Source organism: Trachinotus anak, unplaced genomic scaffold (genome assembly GCF_046630095.1).
Source record: "Trachinotus anak isolate AG129_WGS33_773 ecotype Australia unplaced genomic scaffold, CSIRO_AGI_Tana_v1 ptg000018l, whole genome shotgun sequence".
NCBI classification, from domain to species: domain Eukaryota; kingdom Metazoa; phylum Chordata; class Actinopteri; order Carangiformes; family Carangidae; genus Trachinotus; species Trachinotus anak.
Window position 1 is genome coordinate 14910664 of NW_027273869.1, and position 19824 is coordinate 14930487.

The following is a 19824-nucleotide window of genomic DNA, read 5'->3' on the forward strand; positions in this document are numbered from 1 at the left end:
CACATTAACAAGTTGTAACGACGCTCTATTGACATTATTAACCGCATTCATAGCTGCTGAATACAACAAATACACTTACGCTTTGAAGTATATTACTTATATACTATTGATTGTTGTAACAAAGGAATAAGAACGAAGAGATCAAATGGCTTTCTGCAGTGTTTTGATATTAATTTTACTTATTCAAACTGTAATCCTGGCTCAGTTACTGTACTATTCAGCCATGGGTCAAGCCTTCTTGGCTTCAGAAAGTAGTATCCAAATAAACTTCTGTACCAAACTGTTTGTCATCTCTTTTCCTAATTCTGTCCTTGAATCTTTGGTTTAAAAAATGTCATTGTCAAGCACCGAAAACTATCCATCACAATTTCCCAGAGTCCAAGGCGACACTTTAGATTGTTTTGTCCAATCAACAATCCAAACCCCAAAGGAAATACGTGAACTACCACAAAAGAGGAACACTAGCAAAAAATCACATTTAAAAACCTGGAAACTGAACCTTTGGCTTTTTTTTCTGCTTTAAAAAATAACTTAAAGTTAGTAACAGTGAAATATAAGGTGACAAGCAGGCAAGACAAAGACAGGAAAGAAAAACTAATTGTGTAATATTAAGACTTTATTTTGTCCTCAGTAAAAGTTGAAATACAGCTGTGTTACATTAAGTTATGTGGCAAGTGGTCTGTCAGGTGTCCATATGTACGTTGAAACAGTTATTGATCACAGTAATTGTTCCATCTGTCCATATTATTGATCATTAAGAGTTCCACATGCATTAAATAGAAGTGAAGGGGGACAAAATCTAGAGTCTGTGCAAAAATGCATCAAAAGTTTAGTTATTCAGAGGTGTTTATGGCTCAAGGTGGTCAAATTAGTTTTGTTTTTTTCTGTACAAAGGTGGTTTTAACGGCCCGTATGAGCAGGAGAAAAGATTAGATCGAGCAGAATCTGTTCTAATGTACATATGGACACGTGAAGATTGTTATAAGGCCGTCTTGAAATACTGTGAACCTGTCTTTAAAGTGTGTAGTGGAGGGAGTTGTTGAGTCAGGGTTGTTGTTGTTTTGTATTGTGCTTAGTCTTCACAAAGGGTATTAAAGGTGCAACACCCACACTTCAGTGCAAATGCTGAGCAAAGTGTATCCCATCAGTTAAGATGCATGACTGTGTTGGACGTCCTCCATGTGAGGGATGAAAGCTGTAGTGTGTTTGTCAGCACATCTCCGAGTAAACGTGGACAGAGGTGGAAGAGTCAACCTGCCCTTTCAATGGGGTGGATTAAACCGATCATCTACATGTTTACTGGGATTACAGTCAGTGATTAGACATTATTAGACACAGAGGGGCGTGGATCACCTCCACCCCAAACACAGACGGCTACAAAAGGCCCCCACCTGCTGCCACTCTCACTCTAAGTCCCATCGTTGTGTGACTGTGAAGAGGGACGACCTCCGCTTCACAGTAGACCAATTGGGCTGAGAGGTTTGTGCACCAGCTGCAAAAGGCTCCAGACACCTTGTCTGCACACACACACACACACACTCAGGTGTCAGAGACATGGGTAACTCAACAGGAAGCACTGTGGATGACCTGCAGGCGGTGGAGATGCACCTCTGGTACAAGAAGTTCATGACCGAGTGCCCCTCAGGTCAGCTCACCCTGCACGAGTTCAAGCAGTTCTTCGGGCTGCGAGGTTTGGACCCCGAAGCCAACGCCTACATAGAGCAGATGTTCCGCACGTTTGACATGAACAAGGTAAGATGATGCATTTTTTAACTACAAGATTTGATTCAAGAGGGCTTAGACTGTAGAGAGTGACATTTTTTAAAGGTATTTTTTGCAGCTCTCTCTTTTTCTTGACTTTTAAAGAGACGACACTTTTACATTAGGTCAATACAAGAATACATATTTCCTTCTTAAGCTGTTCCATAGTTCGGGATTTATGATAGGTCATGTTTAAATTTTGATACCTAGCTTTTTTTTCTTTAAAGTTATTGCACTTACATTGTTTACATCTCCTTCTCTCATTTACTCATATTTAGTACTTTTGTTCTTTACCTAGTAATGACGTTACTTTAACTGCCAGAAAGAAATGTTTTTACCTTAGAAACCAGTATATTAGTGGAATACATATTAGTTTATATAAGTTTATATAGTTTCTGTTATAGTTTAAAATGTTATTTATTCATGTATAAGTATGTATAAGAGTCTATAAAATAGTGGAAAATGTCTGTAGTGCTTAAAAGGCAAAGATATTTGACATTTTTACTTAATAAATTGATTCAAATGTCTAATTGATTATTACCTTGGTCTAAGATTAATTCTCTGCCGATCAACTGACTAAATGTTTACAATTTTATCTAAACTGTGACTAAAACATAATAGTAAAAGTTTGGAAAGATAACAGACATAGGCTGCAAATGATGATTTTCATGATCTATTAAATCTATTTTCTGTCAACAAGTAATTGATTCATTGATGAGTTAATTCAGCACTGAAATAGATAAAAACACCAGAAAAAGATGGCCTGCTGCATGAGTTTCAAAGTGTTTAAGGCTAGGTTGAAAGTTGAGACAAGAGCAGAAAACATGACTCTTAAACTGAAAAACATCTGTATCATTCAGGGACACGCGTTCACTGAAATATGCACAAGCACTCAGTGCAATGAAGCGACCTCCCAGGACGGGCTTGCCTCCCATCTCGGCCCTTTGGCCCCACAGTTTAATCAAGAGCGTCTTCAGTTGTGTGTGACAGGGTCAGGGCAGGATGTCTGTCTGAGAACGTCTATATTTAGTCTCCCCCTCAGCTCGCAAAAGGCCGTGGTAATCTTTATGCATGATTTAAACTGCGAGATTATCTGTGAGACAATGCTTTGATGCGAAGATTGTTGCCTGTGCTCAGACACAGACGGTCCCTGCAGATAATCCTCTGCCCTGGCATGCTTCATTTCACACAGATAGCTTTTGGATTGGAAATGGGGGGGGGGGGGTGTGTGTCTCTTTCAGCTGAGGGATGGAGCTGTGGTTGACTGATTTATCGCTTTGAATCACTCTGGTTTAATAAGAAGCAGATGGTCATGAAGTATTTTTTTTTTGATGTCTGATACTGTTTTGACAAGGAACAAGAGCGTACATATCTCATCTGCCTGCTTGTTTCTGCAGGACGGCTACATAGACTTCATGGAGTATGTGGCGGCTCTGAGCCTGGTGATGCGAGGAAAGATGGAGCACAAGCTGCGCTGGTATTTCAAACTTTATGACGTGGATGGCAACGGCTGCATTGACAGACACGAGCTCCTCAACATCATAAAGGTACAGTATATCATGCATCTTCCGCACCGCATTCACGTCCTGGTTCGACGTGGCAGGCTCATTTTATTCTCTCTCCTCCAGGCCATCCGTGCAATCAATGGGAATGAAAATCAGGAGACAACCGCTGAGGATTTCACCAACAGCGTGTTTGACAGGATTGATATAAATGGAGATGGTGAGTGCGTCCTGGCACTGTGTGGAGACAGAGATTTAGAAAGCAATCGATCGTGGGTGGACAGTGTTTAGACGTTTATCTGCTCCAGTGCCGTCTTTGAGTCAGGAAACACTGTAGATGGCTGTTTAACACAACAACAACAAAAAAAAATCCATAAACCTTTACAAAAGAACTCCACCGATTTTACACATCAAAGTTTGTTTACAGGTTTTGGGCAGTGAGAGAAGGTTGTTTAAAGTCTTGTGTGGCTGCAGAGGGAGCTGCATGAAGTCTGATAAATGTCACTATCTAACTTGTAACAATTCCTCCAGCATAAACCATATAGTTCATTTGTCCCTATGATCTGATTTTATCTTTAGGATCGTTTCCTGAATTAACACCCTACAATGGCAGGAGATAAGCCACAGATAACCTGTCATAAAACACTTTTAAGAAATAAATAACTAACCCTTTTATGATGTTTTATTATGACAATGCCATAATAAAGGTTTAGTCAGGTTTAGGGAAGATTATGGCTTGAGATTAAAGTCTTTTACTGAGGACCTTTATCGGCATGGTTACAATAATAAACACGTGGTTAAGGTTACAGAGCGATCGTTGTGGTTAAAAGAAACAGCGCTGACAGTTGGTCTGAAAGTCAACCCGTCCATCCACCTTGACCTCATCTGCTCTGTGGCTCTGCAACAGCATCACCTGACTTCCTCTTTAGCCACTAGAGGGCACCGGCACTTCTGGCTCCAGGGTCATTTTTTTTAAGGAGGGGGTCTCCTGAAATCACTCCCTTGCTTATTCGTTCACCACTCTCCACTAATAAGATTTATGTTACATCTACAGGAAGAGAAAAGAGGTTTTGTCTCATATTTAGCAAGTAATGAGATAAATGAGTGATTAACACAGAACTTGGAAAATGTATTTTTCTTTTCACTGTTTTTAAACTACTATGGTGTTATACAGGAGCCCTCTTATTTCTCTAAGTACAATCCCTGTCTCCTCCAACAGGCGAGCTTTCCTTGGAGGAGTTTGTGGCCGGTGCTCGCAGTGACACCGATTTCATGGAGGTGATGATGAAAAGTCTGGACCTCACCCACATCGTGGCCATGATCCACAACAGGAGGCACAGCGTTTAGGATCTGTCCAGTCCGACTACCTCATACTCATTTGGGATTTAACCAGAGAGTTTCAGTACGTCGCCTCTGGTAAAAAAAAAAAAAAAAAGTCATTTATAGGCTAAGATCAAATCCAGTTTATCATGATGCCAGGGTATTATCAACACTGATATTTCTTACTTTAAAACTACTAAAAGAGTGACACACATGCACTTTAAATGAACCTGGATGACTCAGTCAACCTTTGCAGACCAGTCAATGTCCTTGTTCCATGATGCTGAGCTCTCCCAAAGCCACACTGGCAGGGGAGGGGGGTACCTCACTTACCCTCGGATACCCCCATGGGATAAAAGAGGGAGATATTTGAGTAGAGTGGCAATTATTTGCACTCAGCTATGCTTTCCAAATCTTGTTTTGTTTTTTTTTTCTGGGTCTGAGTCCCTCTGCATAAAATTACTCAAATCTCTATTTACCCATTCTTGCCTGTGGGGTTTACAGGAGGAAGCTGAGACTCTCCGCGCTAATTCGATTAAGTCCCAGGCTGTGATACAGGAACAGGTGGAGAGATTTAGTGGTGTGCAAATAAAATCCTCAAATGTTTACCTTTTTTTATGTTTTAACCTTTTTTAATGTTTGAAATAATTTAAGACGAAGCAAAAGGCAAACTACTGGCTTGTGGTTTTGGAACAACTGTGTGTGGGTGTTTCTCTGGCTGAATGATTTGCTTCCTCTTCAGCATAAATACAGATATAGATTTACCTTTGTTATGTTTGTTGGCTTCGCTCGACTGGTGCCTTCTGTTGGAAGACTGCAGAATGTGGGTTTTTTTTCAGCTTTTGCTTATTTGTACAATAAAAAATTAACTTAAAATCAGCAGTGTAACGTTTCTGTTAAATGTATCAGATCAGTATTGCAGGTGTTGCGGCTTCTACACAACATTCAGTCAGCTGTAGTTCAGCTTTATGCCTCCCACAATCCCTCAGGAAATGTTAAGACATACAGTTTAAATCTGAGGAACAACAACAGCAGCAGCAGGAACTTATCTGACAAACTTCAAAGTTGAATGTAATTTTTACCTTATCACGCTGATTTTCAACTTCTCAGGTTATTTAATTTGAATCATTTTTAGAGGCATCGTTATGCTGTCTGCTAAGCAAAGATAAATATTATGCAAAATAAATATACATTTATGGAGCAGGAAAGCAATGTATCCTTCTTTTCTTGCTTCTTAATAATTTTGGCAACCTCTAATATTTATCTTGTGACCCTCTTAGTTGTCCCGACCACTGACAAAGAGACAGATTCCTATAAATACTATAAAAACCATCACCCAGAAGGCCATTCTGCATTTTCACATGCACCCTGTGCAGAAGCTCAAATTATGCCGGCCTTGACCGATTGACAGCAAACCAAATTAAAATGCAAATTAAAATAAAGGTTGAATATTATCATCTCAGAAACACAGCCCAGTTACACTGTGAAAAAAAAAAAACTTGTCTGTCACAAAAATATTTATTTTTTCAAACATTTGATTCCTCCTTATGAATTAATGGATCATTTTAGGTATTTCAGGCCTTTTAAAAAATAAATAAATGGAAGAGAACTTAACTGCTCACAGGGTGTCAGGATTGACAATGGTTTGTTTTAAACAATGACAAGCTCAAAAGGTTGAGAACCACTGGTCTAGTTTACTGTTCAAAGGTTAAAAGAGGATGAGTGAATTTTCTCCATTATAGAAACAGTATCCTTTGACGTCAGTGTCCTGATACAACAGGGTTTAAACACATCACGGAAACAAAATCCTGCCTACAGTGCATCCGGAAAGTATTCACAGCGCTTCACTTTTCCACATTTTGTTATGTTACAGCCTTATTCCAAAATGGATTAAATTCATTTTTTACCTCAACATTCTACACACAATACCCTATAATGACAAGGTGAAAAAAGTTTGCTTAAAATTTTTGCAAGGACACTCAAGGACATTCACAGAGTTGTCCTGAAGCCACTCCTTTGTTATCTTGGCTGTTTGCTCAGGGTCGTTGTCCTGTTGGAAGATGAACCTTCGCCCCAGTCCGAGGTCCAGAGCGCTCTGGAGCAGCTTATCATCAAGGATGTCTCTGTACATTGCTGCGAAGGTTCATCTTCCAACAGGAGAACGACCCTGAGCACTTAGGCAAGATAACAAAGGAGTGGCTTTGGGACAACTCTGTGAATGTCCTTGAGTGGCCCAGCCAGAGCCCAGACTGAACATCTCTGGAGAGATCTGAAAACGGCTGTGCACCGACGCTCCCCATCCAACCTGATGGAGCTTGAGAGGTTCTGCAAAGAAGAATGGGAGAACCTGCCCAAAAATAGGTGTTCCAAGCTTGTAGCATCATACTCAAAAAGACTTGAGGCTGTAATTGATGCCAAAGGTGCTTCAACAAAGTATTGACCAAAGGCTGTGAATACTTATGTACATGTGATTTTTTGTTTTTTATTTTTAATATATTTGCAAAAATTATAAGCTAACTTTTTTCACCTTGTCATTATGGGGTACTGTGTGTAGAATGTTGAGGTAAAAATGAATTTAATCCATTTTGGAACAAGGCTGTAACATAACAAAATGTGGAAAAAGTGAAGCGCTGTCAATACTTTCCGGATACACTGTATGAGCAAGGACAATGGTTTACCTGCTTGGTGCCCGGGTCACACTACGTCAGGCAAAAATAATACAGGTGCACCGTGATCTCACATGCACCGTGTGAAGCATGAGGAACTGTGAATATTTGCATTAATCCCACTGCAGCTGTATCAAAGTATAGGCTGAATGTTTTTGTAGCATATAAAAGGAAAAAAGTCTGAACTATATTAAGACTCTTTTTGAATATTTCCTATATATAAATAGCAAACATTAAGTCTTTTAACAAAACTAAACCAAGATAAAGTCAACTTGCTAATATGGCATTTATTTTGTACAATACAGATATTTAACATGGTTTGAGGCACAGAAACTCTTGAGACACAGGAAAAGGCTCATTTATCAACCACAAGGGGGCAGTGACATAATTGGATTAATCTCCCCCCATATTTAGCTTGTCCTTAAGTGTGTTCTTGTAGGGAGAAACCCCCCTTTGTCTTCCTGTCACAGTGTGTAGTCTCTCTGTCATTTATCTGCAGGCTCACAGGAAGTCGTAAAGATACTTGACAATATCAAAGTTCACCGTCCTGGGAGAAGAATCACACCAAGCATATTGTCAGTAAAAAAAATTAAAATTCAGTTCCCCTGAAGAACTCAGTCAGTCCCAATCGTGTGTAATAACTAAGATGAACACACACCTGGATATGGCGCAGATGAAGTCCATGGAAACAGCACATTTGTACTTTGGGGCATCGAGCTGGTCGTCATGACTGACCTGAGTCAACAGCTGTAGGGTCACCAGAGAGGAGATCTAAATGGGGAAGAGAGAAAAAAAACCAAAATGACTCTGTTCGACTTTTTTTAAACGCAGCTTTCTCACACTTTGATGCAGAGGCACTAAATGGTGACAGCAAGTTGCACAGATATGAGTTGAGCCTAATTTCTTAAAACCATTTCACGCTCAGGGCCATAAATAGATCGGCATTTGGCCACAGATCCCAAAGCTCATGACTGTATGTGCAGAAAAGTCTCTCATCTGAGACACTGTGGTCATTAGGCTTGATTGGACATAAAGTAGTTCTACATTTGCCCCTAGAAATGGGAAAAAATAATCATCTAAAATCCTCTGATTATATAGTACATATTCTCTTTCATTTGCTTATCTGGGAAATGGGAGGAAAAGCATGAAATTAAATGATTTTCTATATTCACATACAGAACCACGAGGCTTCCTGGGAGTCACAATCATAAAGAAAGAGTAGAACCTCTACAGGACTAAATGAAGGGTGAAATTCCACCACTACAGACCTCAGTTTAACTCAGTACAATGGCTGCAGTGGTGGATCATTTTACTGTTCAGGGGACACATAAGTATAAGTTAATTTGTCCTATATTTTATAAAGACATTATAGTTTTTTTTCAACACTGTTCATAGTTGTAAAGACATGGTGGAATTAATATATAAAATTGTCATTATTACACCATTTCTCTTACACTGCCACATCTGTGAGGCACAGACAGGCTAAAGCTGAGGAATTAAACTGCGTATGTACATGTGTTATTTAGATAAAGCAGAATTTATTATTTATCTGTGTTATTCATCTGGTAAGTACATCAGCGCTGTGAGTATTAGATGTTACAAGCTTGTATTTATTATGATTTAATGATCTTGTAGTAATGTTGTTGTGTAGATCAGATTTATGAAAAACCCTGTTAAAGTTTTAATGTAAACTTAAGTGAAAACTCGTCGGGGGTCAAACTGCTCTGCTGTGGAGCTGACTTTGGCTCACAGGCTGATATTTGCCCACCACTGTTACAGTTCATCCCCGCCATCAACAGATATGTCCTGATGTCTTGTCCTGGGTTAATCTTAACTACATCTGTGCTGAATGTTCAGTGAAACATGGTACAAATCATGCAAAGGTTTAGATTTGAAGTGACTAAATGTGAGCAGCTTGTTACCTGAGAGAATATACTGGCAGTGGGGGCGACTCTGCTGTCCACCACGCTGTAGAAAATGGCGAGCAGGCGGTCCAGAGGGAAAGGCTTGGGCCCCAGAAGATGGTTACTAGTCTGGAAGAGATTGATTATGTTAATTGTATGTGAGACTTGTGATGTGAAACGAAGAACAAAGGCAGTATTGTGTTAAGATCATCACCTTTTCATTCTTCTTCAAGAAGTTTGTTTTTCTTATTTTTCCATGGTGCTGTTGGGAGGAAACAGAACGACAATCAAACACATTCATTCAACTAAATCAAGTCAATTTTCATTCATATAGCCCAAAATCACAAATTGAGGATTTGTCGAAAAAGGTTTTTAATCAGTACAACGTGACATCGTCTGTCCTCAGGAGCTCGATTTGGAAAATCCAGAGATTTCAACAGGAGAATCTCTGGTGTAAAATCTTTCAAGACAAAATTACTGAGGCATCTGTTGGACTTAGGGTCCATGAAATGCAACATGAGATAACTTGCTCTCCTGTAAATTCTGAAATATTTCCTTAATCACATCAAATGCATGTTTCCAATCCATTTATTGGAAATTTGCGAGTAACACTGTCGTAACTTGTGTGTAAGCTGTGCTTGGAAGTCACTTTTGTAAAACAGGATCAAGTATATTTTAGTTGCATGTCACCCCCCCCCATCTCTCTCCCCCCTGCTGTCCTGTCACCTCTACACTGTCCTCTGTCTAATGTAGGGAAATAACCCCCCAAACCAAAAACATATTCCTACCTTGAGGAAAAAGCGTTTGTCTGTGCGTGCAGGGTTGTAGGATGCCAGGTAAGCGGCAATCAGCAGGAACTTGGAGTAATAAGGCAGTTCAACATGAGTGTGAGCAGATAAACCTTTGGAAGGAGGGAAATAAGTGAGTAGTCAGTCAGATGTGTTGTGTATTTGAAAATCTAAAAATAAAAAATGCATGCGTGGATTCACACAGTACGACGCTAATGTATTATTTTTGGTGCGATGGACTAATAGGCTATTACAAGGTTTCAACTGCACAGGAAAAATATCACAATTTCAGCATGAATCCACAATGTCTCTGCACCCTATCAAATGTTTTACAGTTTAACATCTGCTCTGCAATCGCGTTACATCATCACATACAACAGTGCTCAGTGTGTGTTGGTACCTCTCAAAGCTCCCGTTTCCTTCTCCTCCATTTGCTGCATCTGCTCCCACTGAAGACTGAAGAGAGAAAACACACAATGATGACTCCCTGGAGGAGGGCATCAAAGCCACATTACAAGACTGAGTCATTAGATCAAGATTGACTGTTTGATCTGACGAACCTGGACACTTCTCGGAGATAAACCGTCTGCATGGCTTTTTTCAAATGAGGCTCTATGTTCCTCCACAGCTTGTGTGTGTCAGTCTCTTTCACTAAAACACATGAAATCAAGCAACATTATTGAAAAAGCCACAGTAACAACATATGAGGAGTCAAGGTTCACTTACATTATCAATAGAAGGGATGTAAGGGATCATAAAGGCACAGGAAAAACAACAATATTGATATTTTTATATCAGCAACAGATCAAATAACTGTGTGAAGTGCAAAAGTGATGAACCCACAGAGAATTATCAATCGACTCCACGGTTCCTGTGATTCCCATGGTGCTTTGCAAACTCTGGTGTCACAACCCTCAGTTCAGCCAGCTATTTTCAGCACAGAAAAAAGGCTTCGATAAAGTGACTGAACACCACCTGCACAGCACCAAATGGCTCACTGATAAATTTAGCAACTAGATGGTGAAGACAGTTGGATGTCTAACAGCTAAAGAGCCAGATATTTTTCTCACACCAAAAGCAGTGGTTTCTGGACTTACACTTCATTTATCTTAACCGTTAAATTCAGGGATTTTCCAGGCCCAATTACAATCACTGTTAAATCACTAAGAAATTTTATCATGAGAAGTAGAAGAACTTTACAACTAAAAGGAGAGAGACGTCTCAGTTGTGTTGGGTTGTGAGCCATTTTATTAGGTACACCTGTACAGTAACAGCTCTGCCATGACATCTGCCTTTAGGAGGTTTTTTTCAATTCATTTTCATTTGCATCCATCTCGTGCTGTGGTGGTGACCAACCGTAAATCAGAACCCCTGCAGCAGATGTCTACATCGACCATAAAGCCTGGCTTCGGTTCGCAAGTGGACGCAAACATATCTACAACCGAATGATAATGTTGCTCAGCGTCTAGCGGATGTGTAACCAGGTTCATCATACCGACATCGACATAATAGGGTCATAATCTGTCAATGTGTTAACAGCCTGCTCTGCCCCCGACCAAAAATTAATGCAGCTATAAAGAAATAAATACAGAAAAGTTCAAATGGTTGAAGTGTCTGAACATGATAAACAGATCCCTCTTCAAATGAAAGGAAAAAAGAGGTTTAAATAAGATATTTTTATATTTAAATATTGATCAGCTGTCAGATGAATGAATGCTCCTCTTTATGTATTACCTTTTCCTTCTGCCAAAGGTTCACAGAACTTTGAAAAGTTGAGGGCAGCCTAGATGAAAAGAAAAAAAAAAAGGAGAAATCAATGATGCAAGACTGAAAGAAAATCAAAACCCTGAAAAATCTTCACTGACTTATAAAGGTGTGTGTGTTAGTGTGTTTGTGTTTGTGTGTGTGTGTCTGACCAGGTGCCGTAGCTCTCTGAGGTCCCGACAGACCGAGTAAAAGACTCCCAGCAGGATGTTGATGTATGACGAGTAGAACTCAGCTGAATATGAGGGATGTTTGTCCTGGGACAAGATCTGCTGCAGCTCACCTGTGAATAATGGACACACACGTGTGTTTAGAAACCGTGTTATCACACAGAGATATAAAAAAAAAAAGTTACATCTCTCCAAAACCAGCCACAAATTCTCACATATCAAGTACAATGATTCACTCCCTCCAAGTGCTGAATTTATACAGTGGTGGTTTATAATGCAATACTCCTCCACAGTCGCTGCCTTAAGTGTTAGAACAAAATCACAGGTACAAAATCTCACATCTCATCGCGCTGCATCTGCCAAGTGTGCGTCATGACTATGCAGTGTGGTGAGAGTTATTCATGATGCTGGCTGATGTAGCGCTCGTGAGGACGAGAATACCTTTACTGTAGTCGGGGAAATGGAGCAGAAGCGGCTCGAAACAGCCCGTGTTTGGTCTGAACTTGTCCCAGGCGATTTCACTCAGTAGGATGACGGTGATGTTGTCTTCAACCTGAGGAACAGATGTATGCAGTCACACACGTGCCATATGATAGTGGTTTTGTACAGCAAGTGTTCTCACTCCTACTGTGTACAGTTCAGCAAGTTTCTCCATGGTTACAGGCATTTTTAACTCCTCGAATTTATGTGTTGTAAATATTTGAATCACCGTTTCGTGTGTTTTATTTAGTGCTCAACTGATAAATCGATTGACAGAAAATGAACCTGCGATAATTCTGAAAGCAGGTTAGTCATTCATGGGAAGCAAAAGGGGCAAATATTCCCTGATTTCAGCTTTTCACATGGATTGGAGGGAGGATTGGCTGCTTTTATTATTTTAAACAGAATATTGTTGTGGACAGTTTGTTGTACAGGAGAAGCAATTTGACAGCATCACATTGTGTTCTGGGGACTTGTGATTGTTAGATACCTTTGTCCCTTTGAGGACGACAAAGTTTAAGTTGGGAATTAGGCTTTCATCAGATATGGTTCACAAAAGAAACATGTCAAAAGCTCACACTAAACAACAATAGAACAACATACAATTATATATAAACTGACTTTTATAGAAACACTGGAAATTACATGCAATGCACAAACGCATCGTTTGGTCTCTTATAAATCGTGAGATAGTAAAATGCTGCTCAAGATTTCCCAGACTGACAATTTCAAATATTTTGTCCATCCAACAGCCCAAAGATATTTAATTTACAGTGATATAGATCAGAGAAAAGCTGCAAATCCTCAACTCAGTTTTCAGTGTTGTTGCTTAAAAAAGGCTTAAATGATTAATTGATTATCATAATAGTTTAATTAACTCCTTTCAGCTCTAGATCAGATATCATTCATAATGTGACCAATCCACATTAAATACAATTTCTTCATCAATGTCATTATAAAATTGAGTGCTTTTCCTGTTAAATCAGTTACATTCAGTCAGTCGTGTCAAGCTGCTGACTCAGTTTCTGGAGCAACAACAGTTCCTCATTTACCTTAAATAAAAATGATCCCTGTGAGTTCAGCCCAGCCAGGCATGCTGAATGTAAATTTGGGAAAGAGAGAGCACTGGTATCAGATCAGTGCTCTATACCAGCAGGTACCCTCAAATGAGGTATTATTATTAGTATATAGAGGGTAGAAAAGTTAGATCAGTGCATCCCACAACATTAATGATGTCACCACGGTGTCATGGTGATCATCCTGATCCAATAAGAGCTGAAGTTTGGCAGGTTGAACCAATTAGAGAAAAAACAACAATAGAGTCTTTTTCCTAACTGTGTAAAGACCAGAAAAGTTTGATTCAGATCAGATCAACATGATCAGAGAGCACATACTTTGACCTCTACTTGTTCCTTTCTGCCACTATGATAAAATATACTCTAGCCTTTCTGTTAACCTTTCTGCAGAGGCCAGAGTAATAATATTAATAATATACATTAGAGACACAACAACCCTTCATCGTCTTGTCATCAATCACGAACATGTGAATCTGCATCCTAATTATCACTTCAAAATCCTGTGTGGCAGCACTGAAGCAGCATGACATTAAAAAGACAGATTCCTCTTAACACCCACAATCCACCAGAGAACAGTCAGCGTTCACAGGAATAAAATACAAATAATCACACAAATAATCAGTCTTTTTACTCTTGTTGTGTTTAATTAAAATGCTGTGAGTGGCTGCCATCGTTCTTTCCTTTATTATTAAAGAGCTGCACACACTCAGCTCAAGGTCATTCATTACAAAAGAAGCTCATCCAGTCCCTCTTCATCATCTGCACAGTGCAACAACAGTAAAGTGGCTCAGTTGATAGATAACAAAAAGAGCTGGCTGCACTTTCTCACCAGTTCCTGAAGACGCAGGAGAGCGGGGAGGAGATTGGCATCAGTGTCTCTCAGAAGCTCTGCTTTTTCCATTACCTGCAAGATAAACGTGTACGTTTGAGTTCATTCTGTAACATCCATACTCAATAAAACAGAAGTTGTGAATGAAGTTGTTTTATCTTGGTATTTCACTGTGTTTTCTGCAGGAAGCTCACCTCAAAATGTGAGTAATGATAAAGCCAAAACACCAGATTAAACCCACTCCTGTGTTGGCTGAAAATCAAACTTATTTTCTCCAGGCTAATGCATCTGGAGCTTTGTTTAGCAGCCATTTGCATACGTTATCACTACTAATCATATTATCATACAAACATTTAAGTGACACATCCAGAGAATAAATAATTTGACAAGCCATGGATTAGAGCATTTCGGTGCACCAAGTGAGGAGTGATTTTCTGGTTGAGTGTAAAGTGCATGGCACTCACAATGTATCGTGTCTGCTTGGCAGGAGACTGGGAGCACTGCTGCCTGTAGATGCGTACAAAGTCAGACAGGGAGGGACTGCGGGGGAGCAGTGAGGCGGCCTCGCAGCCAAAGAAGGACAGCAGCACTTGTTCAAACAGCAACGCGACAGACACACATTCGACACAGCTGACTGTGGCGTGAGGCAGCTGCAGAGAAGAGGAGGAATAATGACAAACAGCTGACACACGTCTTCATGTTGTTCTTTTGCTGTGAGCTTTACAATCTCCTTGCATGACAATGAATACTTAAAATTTGTTCTTGTCCTCTGATGTAAGTTTGGTGTCACGTAATAAAAGTAATGTGATGCTAAATGAACACACAAAATATAAGTTAGTTTTAGGGCTGCAACGACTAGTTGATTAACTGATTAGTTGATCATAAAACAAATTACTCAGCAACTGATTAACTTTTTCAGTCATTTTCAAGCAAATATGTCAAACATTTGATGGCTCCAGCTTCTCAAATGAAAAAAGCTATTATATTCTACTATTCTAATAAAATATGAGATTCTGCAGGCATTTTTTGCCTTAATAATGTGCCAACCTTTCCCACTTTTGAGTTGATTTGCATTTTTCTTTGTCTTCTATGATTGGAGAACTCAATATCTTTTGGTTCAGGACCACTGGTTGAGTGAAACAGGCACTGTGAAGATGTCACTTTGACGTCTTGGAAAATGTCAGAGGCTTTTTTCATAATTTTTGACATTTCATAGACTACATAATTAATCAGTTCATCTTAAAAATGAACTGATTCTGCAGATTAATCAATAATGAAAATAATCATTAGTTTCAGCCCTACTTAGTTAAAAAACTGTCTTTACCACTTAACTTTAAATTAAAAAAAATACAGTATCAACAAATAAAATGAGCTTAAAAAAAGTAATATAACAACAAAAATAAAAACAGAAGTACTATGTGTTTGTGATGTTAGTCAAGAAAGATTTGCACTACATATTTTGATGGTTATTACTTGTCTATAGCAAATCCACAAGGGTAAAAACCCAAGTGTGGACGCAAAGGGTGGGAAGCATCACTGAGGATCTGGAAAGCTTTGCTATTTATATTTAATTCATACAAAAAGATTTGCAGTAAGTTTTTTCCTAAATCTGACAGCTAGTATTCTATCCATGAATTTTAAATCAGGAAGGGAAATATAAGCCTGCCCACAGAAAGCCTTTCTGTGCACAGCAAAATGAGATTTCTCTGAGATCCACTGTCACAATAAAACCTGTTAAAGGAATCATGTTGTCAAGATTTTTTTTTCTTTCGATAAAAATCAATATTTTCAAGGACTACTCACACTGTCAGAGGGCTGATAAAGAAAGCTCTGCGTGACAGAAGTGCCAGCATCTGTTGAAGGTTTATATAAGCTTAAAGAAGTCAGTGAGTCAAACTCTTTTGTGTTTAGCAGCCACTGACACAAGCCTGATTAATGGTTTGTCCCTTAACACACTTTTGTCGTCTGCCTGCACTGTGAGACGGGAGATAAGAGTAGACTAAATGAAAATATTTCTCATTTTGATAACAAAATTTGACCCTTTTCAACCTGTACATACACACATAAAAGCACCATTAAAAAAACCCTTGACTGCAAATGTTTGTGTCTCACCTCAAGTTCTTTCAGCAAAACATGCATCACATGACTCTTCCCTGAAGCCCGATGACCATAGATGAAGATTGATGGGTAGCTGCACTGCTCTGGCTGTATGAACAAAATTCAGCACCTTTTTACTCAGTACAGTCATAATATTGCATCATGATCGATGACAATCTAAATAAACAAGCTCTTCTTTTTATACTGTGTTCGGTCACGTTTTCATCATCAAAGTAAATCCAGTTTTGTTGGCAGTAATTAATTGTAAAGACATTTTTAGTTGTCAGGTAGTCTCTAAATATCCTTAACAAACTGATTAGTTGATTCAACTGAACGTTTTTCATTAGGCTATAACTGTTCCTCTTGACACAAATGCAGAGGGATCTCTAGCACTCAAGTACTTAAGTCTATTACTTCATATTATTCTGACACCAGAGATCTTATAACAAACAATGAATTGTCTATGAAAAGAAAAAAAATAATATAAATCTTTTTTTAGTCAACCAAAACCCTAATCCAAAGTGGACTGAAATGGATGGATGGATTGTTTTGTTAAAATCACGCACATCTTTATAAGTAACATTAGGCCTACTACTTATAGCAGTCTATAAAAACACTTAAGACCTTAAAGCAAATAATATATACAACTTTTTAAATATTTTACTATTTGAAATCAATGTTTTAAGACTTTACAAGCTTGTAGATGCTATTCTCTATCTAACTGTTCCCGTGCTGACAAGCACAGTAGATGACACCACATATAAAAACATTACAGGTGAATATACCTGTCCCATCAGCGACAACAGCACTCCAGCCTGGACCTCCCTGCAGGGCAGGAGCTCTGAGACCCTCCGCAGCCTCTCCTCCTCATATCCCGGCTGCTGTAACAGCGCTGTCATCCTGTTTTTCGTGCTACCAGAGGAAACACCGTTTATTATTACACCGCGAAGAGGCTAAAAACAATAAAACCAACGTTAGCTCAGTGTCCGTTTACAGCGCGTCTGCGGTCGAAATGTGAGCAAAACCAGGGAAACTGTCGGAATCTATTTACTGCCAACACGCCAGAGTCCTGTGGAAATCTCCATGCGTGAAAATAAAGTCTGAAACAAACGTGAAACAGGGAGAAGAACTAAGTTAAAGTTAGAAACAAAACCAGGGAACTCACGGCAGTTTCGCGCCTTCAGATTACGTCAAATGACAGCCGTCGATTAACAGCCAATCATAACGCATCAGAGCATTGTGGGTAATGCAGTTTTAAACTCAGTATACGCTAAAGAGGAAATTATGGATAAAAAATGTAAATGCCTCTGCACTGCCCGTTAGATTTGGATCATATTTTGACCCCTACGATGCTGGATTCTACCGATATGCTTTTTAAACATTTCTTTCTATCCTTTTTTTCACATGTTAAACTAAGGAACACTATCTTGTAATTCTATAACAACTGGGAAACTACAAAAACTCCTTATAATTTGTTAAACAATCTGTTTGACAAACTATCTGACCCATATAACAACATTAAATAAGATTATTATAAATTAGAATTATAACTATGACTTGTTTATTTGCTTTTGAATTAGTCTGCTTTGTGTGCATAGGAAATTGATGAATAATAATCCATATTACCAATACGCAAAAACATATTAAAAAAAAAAAAAAAGCAAAAATAGACTATAGGCCAAATCTAGTAAGCCTAATGTTATCATATTGGAAGTAAACACACAATTTAACTGGTAGGTACTTACATACATTGTATGTTAGTTTAGGTTTGTTTGTTTTTCCCTGTATCAGGTGCATTTCTGTGTATTAACTCATAGTGTAAACACTGTGTTTCTTTTAAATCAGTGTGTGTGTGTGTGTGTACTGTAATAATACGTCAGCCTGGGATTAAGGGAGGTGGGCTGGTCCTGTGATATCCACGGCTATCCTCCTAACTCTGACTCAGTGAGAGCTCAGCTGCGGTGGTCGGTCTGCCGAGCACCGAGCCCCGAGCCCCGAGCCCCGAGCCCGGACCGTCTCCGCGCCGGTGCGTCGGGAACAACAGCCTCCGGCTTCCCACGGCTCAGGTGGAGACATTTCTGCATCACCGTGAGGACAGATGCAGGATAAACCCACGGGCTGGTGAGTGGATGGTGCCTGAAGCTTGTCTTTCCGGAGCGCACGTTTGAGGTTTTTTTATTTATTTATTTATTTTTTAATTTATTTTTTTCCTCTTTTTTGCAGAGTGATGAATGAAAATCAGAGGAAAAAAACACAAGACGGGAGCAAAAAAAAAAAACAAAAAACAAAAAACCCGAGCTGTGGCTGCGGAGACAGAAGTTCTGCTGTGACTGTGCTTTTTAGAGGCCAGATGCGACAGATGTTTCTTGAGTGAGGACAGTAATAGATCCTGAGGACCAACCAAGCAGACCCCCCCCCCCCCCCCCCCCCCCCCCCCTCCTAATCCCCTCCTCCTGCCTCCTCCTTCCCTGACACAGACCAGAGGATGGTCCCCGGGGCCCCAAGCACGACCACCACCATGCTCCCCGCATCCGAGGCTGCCAAAATCTACCAGACCAACTACGTGCGGAACTCCCGGGCCATCGGCGTCCTCTGGGCCATCTTCACCATCCTCTTCGCCATCGTCAACGTGGTGTGCTTCATCCAGCCCTACTGGATCGGAGACGGCGTGGACACCCCGCAGGCGGGCTACTTCGGTCTCTTCCACTACTGCATCGGCAACGGGCTGTCCCGGGACCTGACCTGCCAGGGCAGCTTCACCGAGTTCAGCACGATCCCCTCCGGTGCGTTCAAGGCCGCCTCCTTCTTCATCGGCATGTCCATGGTGCTGGTCCTCACCTGTATCGGCTGCTTCGCGCTCTTCTTCTTCTGCAGCACCGGCACCGTGTACAAGATCTGCGGCTGGATGCAGCTGGCTGCAGGTAGGAGACCCCGACTACAGGTGTGGGAGTTCACAAGTTCAGCTGCAGCACCAGTTCAAATCAAGTTTGAGATTCGTGCAGTTTGCAAGAAATTGTCCAGAATCACAGCCTCACCCCTTCCTTGTGTAGTTAAGTGTGAAAACAGCTGATCAGACACACATTTGCTCTGCTTTCTTTGGTGGATGGATTGCAGGGCGTTGGCAACAGAGCCCCATTTTACTGTTAATGTTAATGTTATTTGAAACCCCACTTTAGAGTATTTCTCTGGTTACTGAAGCCTCTGTACAATGTTATGTAACCGTCTGTAGTGTAGGTGGAGTGGCAACAGCCTTGGGGAAAGTGAGACCTTAAATCGAAACAGTAAAAAAACGCTGTGTACTGATGCCTCAAGAGGTAAATAATGAAAGGAGACAAGCATTTTTACAATTCCACCTTTTAGTGGGGGCTGCTTTACAGATACTGGAGCCCAGGACTTGACTGTGAGGTGTTAGACAAATCCTCAGAACCAGACCAGTGAATGAAACTTCCTCCAGGTGGAAATTAAAT

At 40.0% G+C, this 19824-nt stretch overlaps 3 protein-coding genes across 5 annotated transcripts in view; 2 read left to right on the plus strand and 1 right to left on the minus strand.

Moving 5' to 3' along the window:
* Positions 1–1391: 1391 nt before the first annotated feature.
* guca1aa (guanylate cyclase activator 1Aa) lies at positions 1392–5459 on the plus strand. The gene is made up of 4 exons (XM_071502982.1): positions 1392–1752; positions 3159–3308; positions 3390–3483; positions 4483–5459. Exons 1-4 carry the CDS (start codon positions 1555–1557, stop codon positions 4608–4610), a joined length of 570 nt encoding a protein of 189 aa, XP_071359083.1. The 5' UTR covers positions 1392–1554; the 3' UTR covers positions 4611–5459.
* Positions 5460–7516: 2057 nt separating this feature from the next.
* On the minus strand, positions 7517–17580 carry orc5 (origin recognition complex, subunit 5). Its single transcript, XM_071502975.1, has 15 exons — positions 17523–17580; positions 17143–17269; positions 16373–16465; positions 14725–14910; positions 14261–14335; positions 12317–12428; positions 11858–11988; positions 11676–11724; positions 10502–10592; positions 10342–10397; positions 9942–10054; positions 9368–9415; positions 9172–9282; positions 7908–8020; positions 7517–7796 (listed from the first exon to the last, which is right to left on the minus strand). The coding sequence occupies exons 2-15, from the start codon at positions 17254–17256 to the stop codon at positions 7751–7753; spliced, it is 1338 nt and encodes a 445-aa protein (XP_071359076.1). The 5' UTR covers positions 17257–17269; positions 17523–17580; the 3' UTR covers positions 7517–7750.
* A 685-nt stretch (positions 17581–18265) lies between these two features.
* Positions 18266–19824, plus strand: part of lhfpl3 (LHFPL tetraspan subfamily member 3) — a 36453-nt gene continuing 34894 nt past the window's right edge. The window contains exons 1-2 of one of the 3 annotated variants that reach the window (XM_071502980.1): positions 18266–18478; positions 18701–19278. In XM_071502980.1, the coding sequence (XP_071359081.1) occupies positions 18843–19278 (436 nt within the window). In that variant the 5' untranslated portion in view covers positions 18266–18478; positions 18701–18842. Of the gene's footprint in view, positions 19279–19824 lie in introns of all 3 variants that reach the window. The other 2 variants (XM_071502979.1, XM_071502978.1) reach the window with 2 other exon arrangements.

Coding starts and splice junctions, on each gene's coding strand:
- guca1aa (XM_071502982.1), top strand. CDS start 1,555: ATGGGTAACTCAACAGGAAGCACTGTGGATGACCTGCAGGCGGTGGAG. Junction 1,753..3,158: donor GCACGTTTGACATGAACAAG/GTAAGATGATGC, acceptor TTGTTTCTGCAG/GACGGCTACATAGACTTCAT. Junction 3,309..3,389: donor AGCTCCTCAACATCATAAAG/GTACAGTATATC, acceptor TCTCTCCTCCAG/GCCATCCGTGCAATCAATGG.
- orc5 (XM_071502975.1), bottom strand. CDS start 17,256: ATGACAGCGCTGTTACAGCAGCCGGGATATGAGGAGGAGAGGCTGCGG. Junction 11,989..12,316: donor TTTCCCCGACTACAGTAAAG/GTATTCTCGTCC, acceptor CATTATTCACAG/GTGAGCTGCAGCAGATCTTG. Junction 9,416..9,941: donor ACAAACGCTTTTTCCTCAAG/GTAGGAATATGT, acceptor TCCTCCCAACAG/CACCATGGAAAAATAAGAAA.